The 18,557-nt window shown below is 44.7% G+C and overlaps 1 protein-coding gene across 3 annotated transcripts in view; it reads left to right on the forward strand.

The window, feature by feature from the left end:
• Positions 1-18,557, forward strand: part of LOC142765516 (striatin-3-like) — a 107,113-nt gene that overhangs the window by 43,918 nt on the left and 44,638 nt on the right. For all 3 annotated transcript variants that reach the window (XM_075866625.1, XM_075866626.1, XM_075866627.1), the window contains exon 2: positions 9,991-10,094. In XM_075866625.1, the coding sequence (XP_075722740.1) occupies positions 9,991-10,094 (104 nt within the window). The remainder of the gene's footprint in view (positions 1-9,990; positions 10,095-18,557) is intronic.

Consider the following 18,557-nt stretch of genomic DNA (forward strand, 5'->3'; position numbering starts at 1 on the left):
TACTACTACTACTACTACTACTACTACTACTACTACTACTACTACTACCACTAATACTACTACTGCTGCTGCTGCTGCTACAGAGGAGGGAACGACTCAAACCCTAAGGAACTTCGCCCCTTAAAAAGATCGAGAACAGCAGAGATCATGTAGTGGGGAGGAAAATAAATTGACGAAACATTCATATGGGAAGACGGTAAAATGAGCCTTACAAAAGAACGGGCAGCTGGTATTGTGGTTAGCATTAAGCGAAATAAATGGACCTGGACCGGTCACGCGATGCGTAGGACGAAACCGGCAGTCCGTCGAAGCAATGGAATGATTACCAAAGAATGGAAGGGAACGCAGCAGAAGGGCTGCAACAGGTTAGACGATGTGACGAAATCAGGAAGTTTGCATGCATGCAATGGAATCGGCTATCACAGAGTGTAGGGACGCAACTAGTGGGTGGCACACTGAGTGATTACCCCCCCCCCCCCCCCCGTAATTTCTTTTTCGCCATGGCATAGAGAGCGAAAAAGGACCTTTAAAGGGGGTACCCCCCCCTTCCCGCAAAATATTTCTGGCTATTCGCCTGGCACCGGGTAGTAAAAATTGTAGATCGTTGGCAGGGGCCTTCGTGCGGCAATGGACATATGCGTGGTCATAATGAAAGTGTGGGCCAGGGTATGAACATGTATACTGCGGTTGTCGAGTGTGTAATGTCGACTCTGTTAACTGTGCTCCTGTTTTTGCCGTGTCGTGCATGTTTCAAGAAATGAAACTGCTGTGTTATCTGTAATTTTCCACTTGGTCGGTGGGTTTCATTATGGTTCTCCTATTGATCTTAGTTTTTCGCTGGAGTCCACAGGGTTCTTTCTTACGTGCAGCGTCAATGTTGACCGCAAGCGTGCAGTGTTACAAGGAACACTGAGGTAGTAGTAGTAGTAGTAGTAGTAGTAGTAGTAGTAGTAGTAGTAGTAGTAGTAGTAGTAGTAGAAAACTTTATTATGTATATATCCAGACAGGCTAGAACTCCAGTGCCCCGAGGAATATACAGGGTAAAGAGCGAAGTCTTTAGAGCAAAATGATTTGTCGCGTGTTAGTAAAATACAATTTCACAATCCCGAAAGCAACACTTTTACCGCGTCGCAACGCTGAGTAAGCGAGAAAACACGTGAAAAGAAAAAGCGGGCGGCGACGCCACCTTGAGATGCTCGCACCAAACTCTACGACGTAAGAAATTTCGAAGGTGTCTGCTGGGTTCTGCGTAGCGTCTAGCCGATTAAAATGAAGTACATTGTAATATGTGTCGGCCCTTAGACTTCGCATATGGAGTTTCGGAAAATTTTATTGAGAATGGCACAAAAATACCGTAAATGTATTTGGAATTTGTTACGTCACGCGCGGAGATTTTTACGTAAAACTTACAACCGAATCTTAAACCTTGATTTTCTCTGCTAATAATTAACTTATGATAGCGAAACATAGGACATTAGAGTCCTCAGAGTGCAGTTTGTCAATTTTAATCAAGTCATTGTTGCTCTTTGGTGGCCCTTTAACTGTCTTAGCGCCTGTATTACTCGCTGGTCGACGTATATACATACTACCACGATGGCAGGAATTGCGAATGGTCACATCTGCATGCTCTGCTGCTTTGTCATCCGGGCTACGAGAGTTCTCTAGAACAGGCGCAAAGTCGCAGGTTCCCTTGTGCGTTCCCCTCCAAGGGCTCGCAGGCGAAACCAATCTTCTTCTCCTTCACAGTCGACGTTTAATTATGCAGCAGGTAACACGAACCCTGGCTTCCCACATGCCACTGCCAAGCGCGGTCTTCTCTTGAGGTGGCGTGCTCTCCGGCCTTGTCCGCCGCCCAGGGGAGGGTGCTACACGTCACGTGACGTCACACCAGTATCTGTGACGTTTTTGTTTTACGTCACTCGTTCGCCACCACGCTGCGGGACGGTCGCCGCCGACGGTCGAATTACCCGTTTGGTCAGGCTCTCGCCCTAATAACAATCCACTCCATGTTACAAGTCAAGAGCAATTCTAGCATCTCTTAATTGCCACCCAGGGTCGGGGCGGGATGGAAACGCCACGCAGCGCCGTTCGCGTTTTTTTTTATTTCCCCGTCCACCCCTGTACACCCGCTTCTCAGAATAACGCGGAGAGCGCCATTATTGCAGATGTAGAAGTTAAGGGTATACAGTCGTCCTCTGGAACACGTTGGAGAGGCCATTATCGCCTCCGTGCTGCCTGTTGCCACGGCCGATGCAGCAGTTTCCCCCCGTTTCCGAGTCGGCAGCGCGCGCAATCGATGAGGTGGCTGCTGCTTGCATGTTCGGGCATCCTTCTTGACGGAAGACTCGTTTCTTCTGCGTCTGTTGTGACTCATGCAGATGTGACTGTCACCGGCGTTTCTATCATCATCCTCTTTCCTTAGTGTCGTGTCAACAAGGGCGGAACTGGTCGGGGCAGCCCGCGTCGGCGGGTTGTAAGGTTTCGGAACGTTATTCCTTTAGTAGTGGTGTATGGTTAGTAGAGGAACTCGGTGGCGTAACAGCGCCGCGGTTGTCGAGACTCGTTACAACACCTCGACCGTCGCCGGAACACACGTCACGAGGATGCACGCGTGGCGTCCATTTCCCGCCCTTTGCCTTACAAGAACGCAAGGGGAAGTTCCTAATTATCCTTATATTTTTTTATTTGTATAATTTCCACATCTGCCTCCCTGCTGTTCTTGAGGTGTGTAGGCTCGTCAAGCTGCCCTTGAGCAGCTTTTTCCTGCCCTCGAGCAGTGTATCGTAAGGCTGGAAATAAATTTCATTGAATAATTTATGCCGTTCAACGTCTCAAAACCACGATAAGATTATGAGAGACGCCGTAGTGTTGGATGACCCCGGAAATTTCGACTACCCTAAATACACGCGTGTCACGAGCACTTTTCGCCTGCATCGAAGATTCGGCCGCCGTGGTCCGTATTCGATCCCGCGGCCTCCTGGTCAGCAGACGAGCTCCATAATCACCGCCGCGGCAGGTGACGTCTAGGAGAGTTCGTTTGTTTGTTAGACGCAGCCAAGTAGATCCAAGGAAACCACAGGGGAAGCCATCGTTCGTTGTTGTGTTCGAGTTAGTGTAACGATTGTGACATCAAGAAAAGTCGGCCGAAGAGCGGTCTTTGAGTCGTTGGCGTCCGTAACCTTCAAGATGGGGGTTCGTATCCCATCCCTACTGAAACGTTCTGTATGTGATGCCCAATGATTCCGTATGTTTCCGTAAGAATACATATGTTTCCCATATATTTTTCATGTATTTTCGTAAGATTGTTACGGAAACATACGCAATCATTGGACATCGCATACGGATCGTTTCAATAGGGATAGACGAAAAGGGTGCTTTTTCGTGTACTTTTCATTTCGTTTTGTCACCATCGTTACGGTATGTAAAAAAAATTTAACTGTTGTTCGGGTTCATATGATTCCGCCTTAACTAGGGATGTTGTTCTGAACGCTGTCAAATTATCCCCCATATTGTCATTATGCGTTAGCGACATTTTCTGCCGATTGGAGCTGAAATCCGAGTGACTTCAATTGCTTCCCACATTTGTTGTAAGATAGTTACTTCCAGTTATGCTATTCTCTGCCGAGCGCATCCCAGATGCTAGGGCGGAACGGGGGATTACAGTGTTCCAGCCTGTTACTCGACGATTGAGCTTCAAAACATACCATCAAATACCTTCGAAGCAAAGATTAAGACTGGAATATGCGAGAGGGGAAACAGAAAGAGAGGCGACATTTTGAGTACATGCTCGTAAAAATATCGACACTGTGATTCAAACAGGACATTGTACATACATTCAACAGCGAGCAATATCCTACGTAGTAAGCATTATGGCGCGAAAATGTCTTCCATTTTTTTTCTATTTTTGTACGTTTTTATACGTAGCCTTGCCTGCGTGGCGCCAACTGATGACAGCATACGACAAACCAGGGGCTCTGCACTTAAAAACACACACACACACACACACACACACACACACACACACACACACACACACACACACACACACACACCATTAACGATGCGCTAGTTTCGGGCCGATTCCACCTTTCTAGAACGTCTGCTGGGAAATATGCTGCACTTCGTGGCGATTTTCGCACCCCTCTCGGATCTTCAATGAAGAGCGACGCCCGAGTACGTCGGGTGCGTCACCGCGAGTCGATGTCGACATCGGGGTGTCGTGGGCGCTTCTGTTTCTGTGTGCACCGCCTGTGAGGTCACGTCAGTGTCGCTTTATAAGGCTTCTTCGTAGCTTTCTGCAAGGCCCTTGGGTGCCTTTTTCGGAAAGGGTGTTTTTCTTTGAAGGGACCCTTCTTTTTGTTGGCTCGACGATGTTGGGCTCTACGAACATCTTAACATCTTGGCACGCGTTTTTTTTTTTTTTGTGTAAGAATTGGAAGGTCGACACGTCACGGGGATGTAGTGGTTGCGGTGCGTGATTGTTGACTCAGAGGTCGCGGGATCGAATCCCGGCCGTGGCGGGTGCGTTTTCGACGGACGCGAACGTGCTCGGTGCCCGTATGCGTAGGTTTAGGCGCACTTCAAAGAACCCCCCATGTGGTGGAAAAATTTCGGGGCCCCTCTACTGCGGTGTTTCGTTGTTTCGGAACGTTAACAACTGTCGTTGAAAGAAAAAAAAAATATTGAAGGGCCGGTCACTGACCTACGATTTCATATCTGCGAGATTTTATGCCGGTAGTGCCAACAGTCGTGTTGCAACCTGAGCAACGGATAAGTAAATATAAGCACCCTTGGCACCCACCGCCGTCGCTGTCAGTTGCGTTTTTTTTTCGCTTGCATAATGTTATAAAGGACTTGCACACACCGAGGAAAATTTATTTTACCATACAGGAATGTTTCCAGGTCGGAAACTTGAGCATGCTGGCAAATGTTTATCGCTGATTCCGACATTATCGCTTACCCAAACGTTATATTTTAGGTAGGAAGCGACAGATTACGTAGTCAAGTATTTAAGTAAATCAGCGGAGAGAATCTTCTTACACTGCGCATGGCAGCTTCGTGGGTTGAATTTGTATACTTCGTTTTTTCCCTCTGCTTATGAGCGTTTGCACTCCGCACTCCTGAAGTATGGTTAAGGGCGGCGCGCAGGTGAATCGTAAACGTTGGAAGATTTCTTTTTTTTTTTTTTTGTCCCAGTACGGTCCTCTCCACCGAGCGGAGATTTAACGACGGGTCGATAGTGTACCATTGGACCATGCGCGGAGCATTGGGAGAAAGAAGCTATTTAGGAAAAAAAAAAATAAGTCTCGGGGTCGACGATCCGCGAAGATTGGCTCGCGCGCGCGTGTTTGTGTAGTGGTGCGCGCGCGGTTCTTCGGCGTTCCGCGCCGCGTCCGGCGCGCTATGATCGGCGCGCCCGCCGCTGGCCGGGCCAAGTCAAGCGTGAAACAGCGCTCCGGCGGTGTCGGCGCGACGATCCATGGCCCGCCCAGCGTGCAGGGCGGGCGAGTGCGGTGCCGCCAAGGTCGTCTCCGTTTAATAAAGGACGCCGCTTTCGCCCGTTGCGAGGCTGAAGGCTCTGCGACCGACCGCGGGTTTTGGCGCTTTGTTTCATTGACCGTTTGTTGTTCCCTGGCTTGACGACGCCCTTTCTCCCCGTCGTGGGGGGGGGGGGGGAGGGGGAGAGAAAGTGGCGAGCGCGTATCGTTTCTGGAGCGTTTCGCAGTTCGGTTGAGCAGCCAACCGACAACCTTTCAACCACCGGTCGGGCCGTTGGAAGTGGGCACTGGGCAAGCAACTCGGTGTGTAACCCACGACCGTGCTAGCCGATTTGCCGGGCTTAAGCTTGGAAGAGTTGGACAGCAAATCCTTGCCGCTACAACTTCAGCGTGGCAGGGTGTCGGTGCCATCCATAGCAGTGTATATATTAATGCCGGTGACGTGACCCACACGGAAAACGTGCACCTTGTAAGGGACGATAAAGGCAAATCACACTTTATCAGAGTGAGAGGTCTTGAGAACGTCTAAAGCAGTATCATCATATACAGCATCATTTTAGTAATAAAAAAAAAGTTGAGGCAAGTGTAGGAGTCGACGTATTGTGAAATGGTGCAAAAACACATGGGCGCAGCGAGAGGGTGACACAAGTGCTAACTTCAAACTGACATTTATTTTGTCAGAAAGAGATCCTGTCCCATCACGGTGAGAAATGCAGATGTACCCCGTGTTTTGGTGACACTACTGCTCTACTTCGAAACGGTGATAAAACAGCTAGAGGGGTAGCTGAAGTTTTTTTTATTTTCATGGCAAGTTTCGGTGATAAATGCCTAAGCCACCTATCGTTATCCCTGTCTGACGATGAAGTGAAATTCTTGATTATATTTCTATATTTTTGTGTTGGGCAGAGTAATTGTGCATGACCAATTCTTTTCATGTATGTTCTCTTCCTGCAAAAAATAATCCTCACTTTAAAGTTAGCACCCGTGTGATCCTCTTGCTGTGTCCCTGTGTTATCGTGCTGTTTTACAATGCATTACCAAGTAACTGCGTTCTGTACTACTGTGGGACTCTGTTCACACCATCAATGGGACATTCTGGAAGGGAAGCCCCATGAAGCAGTGAGGAGTCTTTAAAATTATCACACGTACTTGAGCCACTTTCATTGCATTACTAGATGGAATAAATTGAAACTTTTGCAAATTCATGCAAAAAAAATAACTTTTAAAGTGATTGCGTCAAAGAGCTTGTTTCGCAGAAATGCTGGTGTAGGCGGCATTGGTTGTAAGCAAAAAATCGTAATCTTGTGCGTGACCGAAAAATTGATAACAAAAAAAAAATTCTGGGTCTGAGTGGGGATCGAACTCGGGTCACATGCGTGGCAAGTGGGTGTTCTACCACACAGCCACGCATCTGCTTTTGAATAGAAAAAATAACTTCCTCAATTCGCAAATGTTGAAAAAGTAACTTTCAGGCTTCACAATGCAACATTAAATATTGAAATATTAATGCGTGGTACAAGCGTACATTTCCATCGAGCGTTGGAATATGCTATTATCATAATGATTTTTCATGGTTTAAAGCCTGTCACCCTCTACACAAAGCATGCAGGTTACTGTGCCTATTCCCTTAAGACCACGTAGTGGGTGCACAGCAATTTTTCAAAAAGATTTCGTGCATAAAGTGTTCGAAGTATGCACTACGGACAGGATATCGTTATCGTGCTCAACTCTTAAAGGCGAAGCTTAAGGGTCCTTCAATTTATTGACATTATCTTTGAACGACGCCAGTTCTGTTTACTGTTTTCAACGCTGGGCATTTGACCACTACAGCCCCTATTTTCTCTGGACCATACTGTAGGCTTGGGAAATGCTATGTCAGAACGCTGTTCACGGAAGCAGGCTGTTCCAATTGTGCTAGCTCTATGCAGACCACTAAAATGTGATTTTCTTCCAAATTAATGATTTCATTGGCATGAAACAAGCATCACGTGGTTTCTGGAATGCGATTTCAACAATCCATGTCAACTTGGTATTTGCCTTTAGTGTCCCATTAAATAGTTGTGAATTTAACAGGTTGGACTTCGCAAATAGCTTGGCTCATGGTGCAAAAGAGAGAATCCTTGGTAGTTCGTTCAACTGGAGGCTGTACAACTTTTTCCTGTACCTTGACCAAACTTGCTTATCTAAGAATCGCCATTGAAAATGTGTTGTTCTTCATTATGAAAACAAATGGTCTACTTGTACAAGGGTTTCTGAGGACAAGGCTTTTTAAGCAATTAGGTTGTGTGCGTGAGTAGCTTTGATGAGCAGAGTTGAATTCAGTAGCACGCAGTACAATGATCACTCACCTGGGGAAGATGCCCTGTTTTTTTTTTATACATATATATACGCTGTAAACGGTTTGCCTGCCAGCACACTATCTGCAAGTATTATAGAGAGGCAGTGCCTATTAATTTGCTTCCTTCATTGTAGTTAAGCTAAGATATACTTAAGGCTCCTTTAATCAGCACTGGTAAACCAATAGGGGGCAGATTGCTTCAGTCATCAAACATTTAGCATTAGTTGTGGGCTCTTTCCTTATGGATTGCTTCAGTCATCAAACATTTAGCATTAGTTGTGGGCTCTTTCCTTATATTGATTTCTCGTATCTCGTAGTAGTCTCGTAGTCTGGTCATGAGAAGTCGTTGACGTTATTAGTTGAAGAGAGGTTAAAACTGCCGAATGTAACGCGTCTATCTGATGAGATCGTGGCTGGAGCTAATGTTAGTCTGAAGCTGAAGTTATGTAAACTTCTCAATGCTTGAAAAACCAATCTTTGTCCTGCCTTATGTAGATGGCTTTCTTCTTTTTTGATTCTGTTAACGTTATGGCAATCTCTTGCCATGCACACACACATAAAAGCAGTGTCATAATGAATGTAGATAACCCCTTTGTCTTTCTACATGTGTGAGATTTTTTATTTTTTGTGTGTATCATTAGCTGGCCTGCCACTTGTTTTCGTGTTGTGCCAAACCTAACTCTGCAGAGCATCAAAGCAGTCTTTGGATAGATGCCACTTAACAGCAGGAGCGGCATTGACGCTTCCCTCATTTCCTCCAGTCTTCAAATGTCGCAAACTGCGCAGACGTCACAGGGACAAATTTTTTTGCCCCCTTTCGTTGCACAAACGTCTGAACGTCAGCGGACTGTGGCAGAGCATGACACTTTGTCTCTCTGCTGTCGTGTCGCAAAGCGGTGAAAGAAGGGCCGGGCCAAGGTTGGTGCCTTGAGGTGGGCTTGCTCTCGCGTGGCTCTTTTCCTCGTGCACCTCCAGGAAGACGGGTTCCTTGCTCGTACTCCTCCTTAGACTTTACTCTCTTTTTCTTTTGGTGCTCTACTTTGTCTTGTATCTTTTCTCTTACTCCTGCTTATTAACTTGGTTTTGCTTGTGCTTTCTTGGCACTGCGCCCAAAGGCCGAGTTGAGTGTGCCTCTCGTTTTAGCTTTCTTGTTCTTTCAACGCTGCGTCGTCATGCCGAACCTTTTGGAAGGGGGTTGAACGGCACGGTGCCATGTGCTGTGCGGCTCGGTTCAAGGCTACTGCAGACTCGCTTTGTCTCCTTCTCCGAAGCCAGCATGACCGTGACTACTCATCTGCGCGAGAGAAAGGGACAAGCTGTTTGAACGGTTCTAGCTACAGGCCTCCTCCCTCCCCATACTTTCAAGATAGTGGGAGTGCCACTTGGTTTACGAGCTGGGAACTCTTCCCTTTCTTGGGTGCTCTGGTGCACTGCTATGCATTGCTGACTTAAAGAATGGGTTTTTGTTTTGTTTTTTTCAAGTTTGTATTCTATTTAAGTTGTTCTTGTTGAAGAACACAAGAGAATGACACTATACCGTGTTTCTCCATTTGAGTATATGCAAATAAAAGTTTGAAGCATTTGGTGGGTTAAAGTTGTATCATGAATCAAAAAGCAAACAAGTAGTGTGTTTTAGATTAAAAGAAAACTAGAGTGGAGTTAGTTTGTTCAAACTCTTAGTTTGTGCCTTATCATATGTCAAAAGTATGTACATGGTAAGCATGTCGATTGTCCTTATAGTTTTATAGCAAGTGCATGGGCCACCAGAGTATATATTGGCACATTCCACACAATATTCTTGCTTCTGTAATCATGGTTATTTATTAATTTTTTTATGCAGTTCATGAACATATTGTACCTGTCTTTCATTTTTGCCAGAAAACTTGTATCTGAAGCAGTGAATATGTATTACCACAGTTTACCCATGTTAACTAACGGAGCTTGACATAAAAACGCGGACAGTTAATTGGTTTAAAAGTGACGCCATGCCAAGGCTTATCATACACCAAGCAAAGCTTACGCTGTCTTTTGAAATGCGCCTATTTATTAATTTTTTTGCAGTGTGCATTAGACATTACAATAGCTTTGCTAGTCAATGGACTCGGGTCATTCTGTGATGGTTCTGAATGTTGCCTTTCCTCTTGTCTGTTGCAGGCAAGGATAGCATTTCTTCAGGGTGAGCGCAAAGGGCAGGAGAACCTAAAGAACGACCTCATCAGGCGAATAAAGATGCTTGAGTTTGCCCTCAAGCAGGAAAGGTACGCAGGACGAGAGTGTACTCGTGCGATTCCTTTGACCACCTGTGCTTTGCTTTGTTCTTTCACTGCAAGCTGTGGCCTACATACGCTACCGAAAGGCTTTATTTCTCTACATATTACCACAGGCTTTCCCGCCTAGACGGCTGTGTTAAAGTTGTGTGGACTTGGTAGCTTGAAAGCGTTGCTATGCGCCATTATTAATGTGATAAAAAGCTAATTTTGCAAGAACTTGCGGCGTGGGCATGGGCTTGTTGTAAGCGAAAAATCATCTTGTCCATGGCCAATAAAATTGAAAGATGCAAATAAATTGCGAAGATTTCCGGGCCCGAGTCGGCATAGAACCCAAGCAGTTTGCATGACAAGCAGGTGTTCCACCACACAGCTATGCACCTGCTTAGAAGTACAGTGAAAATGACTGCCTCTGCTTGGAAATCTGTGAAAATAATTTTTATGCTTTACAAACGTGTTTCTTCTATAAGACTTCTTCTATACAACATGTAATATCGCAGTAATATTGTGGGGTACAAACGTGCATTGCCATCGGGTGTCGGAAAATTTAATTATAGCAAAGACTCGGTGGTTTAAAGCCGTTCGCCCATTACAAAAAGCACAGGTGTTTCTGTGCATATTCCCCTAAGACCGTGTGGTGGTGCTTAGCAAGTTCGAAAACATTTCCCTAGCATAATTGCTCGTGGTGTAAGGGGGGGACGTGGCGATGAAAATTATCTTTGCTATTTATGAAGCTAAAGGGATCAAATTCGGCATGCAGATGTCATTTGTTGTGCTGGTATTATAACTGAAATCTGTTTCGAGCTGTCTAGTACAACTTTTGAGCTACAATACTTGATAGATATCCCCCCAAAAATTGGCTGATGAGACACAAGTTCCGTCGAAATCTTTGCACAAGCACAAGGATATTTTTAAGGGTCTATTTTGGGTCGTAATGCTATTGGTTAATTTTTAATATTTAAGTAAGCACACAATTTTTTTTCTGAAATGTCCTGGACATATTGTCTTACCAACAACTTTTACGAAAGCCATTTACAAAAGTCTGTATAATGTGCACGCAAATATGGACAGCCTTACGGCACTCACCAATGTGTCAATCTAAGTTCAGGAAACGAAATGGCTATAGCTTATTTTGTTGTGAAATGGCACAGGGATGACCGACAACTGCTCAAAAAATGAAACCTGAGAAAATGGAGCTCAAAGAAACTGCAGCTTGAAGCTGATAAAATGGAACTCACAAGGAAGCTGGCTTTATTTTTCATTGGAGAAAGGCATCTTTGTGGCTATATTGAGCTCCAATCTGTCCTCCTTACGATGATGCCAATATGGTGGCACGGTGCCAAGGGAAAGCTGCAAATTTGCATTTTGCTATGCCCATTTTTCACATAGCCTTTGACAACAGCCCTAAGTAAAATGCTTTTGTCAACTTTACTGCTTATTTTGATCTAAAATTACACTATGATATAAAACATCGTCTCAGGATTACAGAAAAAGAAAATTGAAAAACTGAACGTATTATCCGAATTTACAATTCCCATGGCCATGTTTCTCCTTAAGGGGAGATACTCCTCGAAAACACTTTTTCTTTAATATTATACCTAAAGTTATGAAACTTTGGTCATAGACTGAGTTTGTAACGCTGATTCCAAATATGTGCTTAGTTCTTATGTAGCTTTATTAGTTTTTGTGCGAGACACCTCTCAAGAGAAAAATATGGGGCTTTTTGTGCACATCTTTTTTCATAATAGATTTTTGTTTAGAGAAGCCTGCAATAGCTCATTTTGCTGGTTAGGTGAAGTAGTATGTTAGATACTACTTAAAATTTATTGAAATAATTTCTATATTTCTAAAAAATTCAGGAATACCAAAAGTGCATACTTTGTGTGCTGTGAGTCAACATTTTAATTTTGTTTTAAAAAAAATGTATAAGAGATATTTAAAATGCATATAGCTATCGACATTCTACACACTTTGAAGAGGCTGTGTGCAAAATTTCATCCAGATCTGACCATTTGAAGTACCTGAAATGTGGTGCACAAAACGAAAAAAATGCTGAAAAGTACAAATGGATAAAAATGCTTTTGAAAGTTTCAAACATCTGTATTTTTCAAAAACGTGACGAAAGCACATGAAATTTCTTGCAAAAATAGAGCATGATGTCTCAAACACAGCACAGCTGTTCAGAACTCCCCTGGCCCATATGTTTGCCCCTCAGCACCCTCTCGAATAAAGTCCGTGAGACGCGCTCTCTTCACCTGGTTTCGGCGATGGACTCGAGCTTCAGCAGTTTGGCGGACGGACATTTTCTTCATTCTCCTCTGGTCACGGGAGCTTCCCAGGGCAACAAGCTCTTCTGGTGGCAGAATACTAATCGCCTGAAGCACTTGTCAAAGCTGCCATGACCGCAGTTATACCACAAAACGGCGAAGGCAGTTGCAGTTTCCGCTACTGTCTTGGACACAAACTTCGTCTTCGGGCATAGTAACCAGATCTTGCTGTTGAGGGACTCTGCCTGCATTTTGAGTCTTCCCTTGTAAGCAGCGGGTGGGAAGCTTCTTCTCCGTGAGACGTCTGTATATAGGCAGCAGAGCCTCCTCCCCCTGTGTCTTTGTCAGAAGCGGAGTGTGGTCTGGCGCGGGTTCTCCAAGTGCTTCCACCCGCTGGTGCTTGCACAATGATTCAACTCCTTCGGGGCAGAATTTGTGGCTCTTGGCTGCATTCGTCGAACTCGAATGAAAAAGTGATGCCCAAATGGCACGATACATTCCCGGACATTGCCCCTGTTGCTGGTGATGGCTATGCGGTAGTAGTTTTGCAACTTCTGTATTTGCCCGTCCTTCAACTTCTCGCCACGTGGAAGAGGAGTCTTGAGCTTGCGAATTCAAGTGCCCAGGCGCTTGGCCACGTGGTTGGTGCAATCTTCCTTCACGATGGATGTTTCACCGTACACTTTGGCCTCAAAGACAGCATTGAAGGCTTTGCTGTCCCCATCACTCAAAAATGTGGTGAAGCGCAACGGTGTCTCATATGAGGGAGTCCGCGTCCATAAGCGCACTGCTGTCTCAGTTTCCATAGCATGAGAGGAGCAGTCAACGTTCTTCTCACAAACTGGGTCATGGTACGCCTGCCACACTTGCTCTTCGCTCCCGATGTCTTTGTGCCGGCTGCACGCAAGGCAGAAGTTTGAGAGAACCTCAAAATCGAGGTAGAAGCCAGTGTCTACAGACACAGCTGTGCCAACGCCGTTATGGCTCTTGTGGCCCCACTTTTGCCACGTACCATCAAACATCACGGCAACATCACTGCTGCCGACCATCTCTTTCGTGTGAACTCTCGCTTTCTCCATGTTTTCCTCCACGGCTTTCATGGCAGCAGCATGAACTTTCTTGCCGATCGCAATAAAGTTCTTGTGATGTAACGGCGTCGGCAAGCCAAGAATGGCGCAAAAACGTGAAAGCTGTTCGTGCCCGATGCCAATCCCGTGCGCAGCTACCATTGCCTTGACGTTTACGGCGAAGCTGTCACGGGAGCTTTCACTCCGATATTCCCGGCTTCCGCTAGCACCGTTCGCAAGCTCACCAGGCACAACACGGCTCGAGGTGTGCACAGAAGAAAGTACCGATTCAGGGCACTCACTGTTCGCACAATGCAACTCAAGAAACGCCGAGAGACCCTTCCGTTTTTCGTCCGGTTCACGTACCACGAGGGTACAGTTGTGGCACGCAGGGCAAGCAGCTCCACTTATCAGCACCGTAAGCGCACTGATATAGCATATCACAGCACTCGCAGAGTTCCGATCGTTTGCTGCTCTATCGTTCTCGAAGAGTCCAATCTTCACCTCCGAAGCGCTCACAAAGTTCAGCGCAGCGTCGATTTCGTCCGAGTGGCCGCCGTGCTGGTTAGGGCTAGCCAGAGGCGTCGAGCGGCTGCTTCCCGCTGTCACTTTCCGTAGAGGTTTGCGATGCCGCACTCGGTACGGGATCTTCGCTTGAGCCTTCCGAGCTCGGAAATTGCGCTTTTTCGGTTCGTTCATTACGAAATAACTGAAAAAACGCAGGAAAAGGGCCACAGTGTTCGATCGAGTCGCCGTACACAGTCAAGGATGGATGCAGGCTTCGGTGCTTCGCCGCAGCGGGCGGCCCCGCTAGAGCACCACGTGATTTAAATGTCCAGTAGAAACGCTTGAAACAGGCGCCAAAACGTGCCTTTTTTTATTATTTTGGGCCAAAATGCGAAACTGAGGGAGGTGCTGTAGGCTAAACGAAGGCTTTCTCAACCTCTCCAAGCAAACAGCAATGACGGGAGATGCCGCATTCTCGAGAAAGAGACGATCGAATGTTGCTGATTTGCGACGAAACTAGCTCTTTCTCGAGCCACCGTGGCTGAATAAAATAGAATTTTTACTAACTTCTCGTTCGAATTTCGCCTTGATCTTTTGCGGAGTTGTAGCTGAATATACAAAGATAATTTTACAGGTAAAATCTCAAAACTGAAAAATTCCGCGAAAAACGCGATTTTTCGACGCGCATCTCCCCTTAAAGCATGCTACCTATTATATCAAGTGCAGCCATATGCGAAAGCTTCACTGACACAAGCCACTTTCGACTTTATCGATTATGCTGTAGTAATCTGCAATTCGAACTCCTCGAGGAACGTCGCACAACAACAAAAAACGTAAAATGGTTGCAGTGCATGCCAAGAACTGGGTATTGCTATTGCATTCAACCCTTAAAGGTGAAGCTTAAGGGTCCCCCAATTTTTTCTCAAGCTTATTTACATGCTGACGTGTAGGCAGTCTTCGTACTTAACGTGGGCATACCCGATTAGGGTTTAGTTTTTGTTTCTATTTCAGCCATCAGACCGCATGGACGGGCATGTCAGGTGTCGGGATGGGGAGCTTTGCAAACCTTGTTCGCAATACATATTGCACACGTTTTCAAATGGCGTAACAGGTTGAAATGCATGGCATAGATGTAGCAATTGTGTATTTATGTTGCAGCAAAAAGTCAAATTCGGTGAGTGGCAACCGCTGCCATTGCACTTTCTTGTTTGTGTTGCCAGCAATGGTGAGATAGAGAGAACATGAAAGGGGTGCCCCGAAGCTTGCTGCACATATTTTCTTTGTTTGCTTGCTGATGCCATAAGTTTGCAGATGCCATACAGATGCGTTTGTAGAAGCAAATGAATCGGTTTTGACGCATTTCATCCTCTAGTGTTATGGTGCTGAAGAAACATTGTTTCACCTTATTCACTGTCAATAGTAAACTTAACAGAAGTAAACTGTGAATTAACTGATTCACCCAAGGGTGTTTTCACCAGTGAAGCAGTTCTACTTAAATGGAAAGAGATGTTCTGCTGTGCTTATTTCAAGCTTTAGAGCCTTTGCCAATCTGCCACAGTGCAGGTGACTTTTGGTGAATTAGGCATGCTTCATTTCGTCGAAATGCGTGGTATCTCGTACTACACCTTAACTCGTAAACATCTTCCCAATTCATCTGCAAAGTATTTAGTTCCTATCAGTGAGTACCTTATGAACACCCTGTGTGTGCCTCACGAGTACCCTTAAGGACCTCATTCAGAACAGTATAATTTGAACATTTTTTTCTGGTGGTCATAAAAAAAAAAGTAGCCCCTACGATAACTCTTGTATATTTTTTTGCAAAAGTCTTCTGCAGGCTTTCTAGTATGCTTCTGGCTGTTGCAAGGTTGTTCTTCTTTAGGGTTTATCATATTCCCTTCTGGGGTATTTTGTTTGCGCAGTGCTTTGTTCGAATTTCCAAGTGAAATTTCAGAATGTGCAGCCTAATGTTTTATAACATTATCGAAAAAATTCCTGACAGCTTATTCAAATATGTAGTAAAAAAATGTTTTAGTGGCACTCATTTAAACCTTTTTTTTTTTGGGCTCCTATGGGGAGATGTGATTTGAAAATCAAGTTTTTTCTTTGGGTATGCGCTTTGATGTTGATTTCAAGTATATAATTGGTTTTATATTAAGTTTCAGTTTTCATTTTATGCCATAACAATGTAAAGTATTGTTCGTTTAGGATAAACTTTTTATGCCACTAAAATTTCATGGTTCTGAGCCATTAATAGCTCATTTTTCCCCACATTAACTGTAGACTTTAAGTGACGGTCAAAAAAGTTTATATAAGACATTTTAATGGACAATAAAAGTTGTAATGTCAGAATTCTTAGAATCCTCAGCCCATACTAATTGCTTACTTCAAGGTTGTACGAGGTGTACGAAAGATATCAAGTTTTAAAATAGATACTTGAACTCTTCACGTGTTAAGGATAATATGTGGTCAAATTTTAATCCTGATCGTGCTATCGGAAGTACCAAGAACATCCTGTCTAAGCTCAAGAAGTTGCCCAAAAGTAAATCTTGAGTAAAATGCATTTTAAAGGAATAAGTGAAAGCTCAACTAAGTAGAAAAGATGCATTTTTCTGAGATGGTTTCTTCTTTCATAAGAGCTTGGCATATTTTGAGCATGTGGCTTTATTGAACGCCTCATGCGAAATGCAATGGTAAGCAGGCAGGTGACGATTTCCAGGGGACTCCAGACAATGAGCCCTTCCTAGTTTTTAGTATAGCTACCTTGTGCTTTTTAAAGGAGGTTTTAGCCTACTTCATGTTTAGTTACAATCATCAGTTTTTAGGTAGAAAAACTAAACTTCTGCAAGCAAGTATAAATGGAATGAATCTGAGAACTTGCACTTTAAGCGAAAGCTTGCATATTGTTGTTCTCCATGCTTGGTTGGCTGTTAGTGCCCTTTAGCATAGCTCGTCTTGGACTTCTGCCAACGATTGCGCTACACGTGCCTCTAGCACCTTGCAGCCATAATCCAGTTAAAGCTGAAAAAACCGTGTGCATGCCCTGTTAGTGTGTCCACATTTGAACCAACCACAAAGTGGGCTGCCCAGTGATTACAATCTGCCTTCGTCAGCGGGATCCTTCGAGCCTTGACTTGGGAGTTTGAAGTCTAGTAGCCTTGCTATTCGGCTTTGCTACAATTCCCTTGCTTTTATTTTTCTTTACTCACTGCCTTACATTTATTTTTCTCCTCTCAGTTTTTTTTTTGAAATTAGGCTTTACTAGTTCAAAAAATGGGCTGGGGTCGAGTCAATTGAGATTAGTGATTAACTATCACCGCCAGGCTACTAGTTCTCCACTCCCGGTTTTGGCAGGAAAAGGAATGTGCCGCAGTGCGCGAAGATTATGAGATCTGAGGGCGTACGCTTTTGTGGTTCCATGCAAAGAGAATGCAGTGTTTTACACCTTGTGGTCAAATGTGTGGCACAGGCAGTCTCTGAAGAATGGTGTTAATTTTCTCATAGCCTTTAATGGTGGCACAGTGGTTACAGTGCTCATCTGCTGACCCAAAATGTTGTGGGCTTTAACTGAGCTGCTACAGTAGCACTTCGACAGTGGTGAAGTGATAGAGGCCCGTGTACTGCAAGTTGTTGCTGCACGTTTAGGAACACTGGATGGTCGAAATGTCCGGAGCCCTCCGCTACAACCTGCCTTATCATACCTGGGTTGACGCGCTTAAGACTATGAACAATGGAAAGTCCTAACGGGTGCACTAATTTTATGAAGTATGTTATTCCTAATTATTTAGACAACTGCTGATGTCGTGACATTTAAATTACTTGATTAAAGGAGCAATGATGCAAAGTTTTGAAGACAAGATAATGAGTGAGATAGACTTATAGGGCGACATACACAACATCTACAAAATATCAAGGGAAAATACAGCCTACAACATATCTAAAATCAATTTTATACAAAAGTGCACACTACATGCATAACTGAGCGATATGCCGAGCACCTCGTGACGCCAGCACCAATGCAACGGAAATGTAAACAAAGCTACGTCAGAAGTTTGTGTTCGCTGATTGCTTGCGCTACCTGCGGTTTCATCTTCCTTACCTGCGGCTTTGTGTGTGCTGGCTGTGCTCTCTCTCACCGTGGCACCTGCTCTCGGGCGTGATGCCTACGTCATAGTTTTGCGTGGTCACATGGCCAGCTGCGTTTACCTTGACACCGGAGGTGCTCCAGCCTTGCGCAATGCTCTATGAAAGCAACACTGCTAGTGGGCACTCCAAAAACGTCTCTAAATAAATAACCGTCGCGCGCTCTTGCAAATGAGGTTTTCAGCTATAGTAAGTGGATCATAGCCGATTTAAGTGTGAAAAATTTTTTGTGTGTAAGTGCTCCTTTAAAAAATAGTTGTTTAATAAGCAGTTGTTGTTGAAGAAATGGGTGTTATTATAGTTGTAACTAACGCACATGCCAGGTTTTATTTTCGAAAGCAAAATGGTTTTATTTAAGATCATGTTACCACAGCCCCTGAATGCACTTGTCTCCAACAAGTATTCCTCAGAATATCAAGTGCTCACTTGTGAACTTCCGCGCTTACAACAGCATTTGTGTGAGCCACCGTGTG

This window comes from Rhipicephalus microplus, chromosome 6, assembly GCF_043290135.1.
Source record: "Rhipicephalus microplus isolate Deutch F79 chromosome 6, USDA_Rmic, whole genome shotgun sequence".
Lineage (NCBI taxonomy): Eukaryota > Metazoa > Arthropoda > Arachnida > Ixodida > Ixodidae > Rhipicephalus > Rhipicephalus microplus.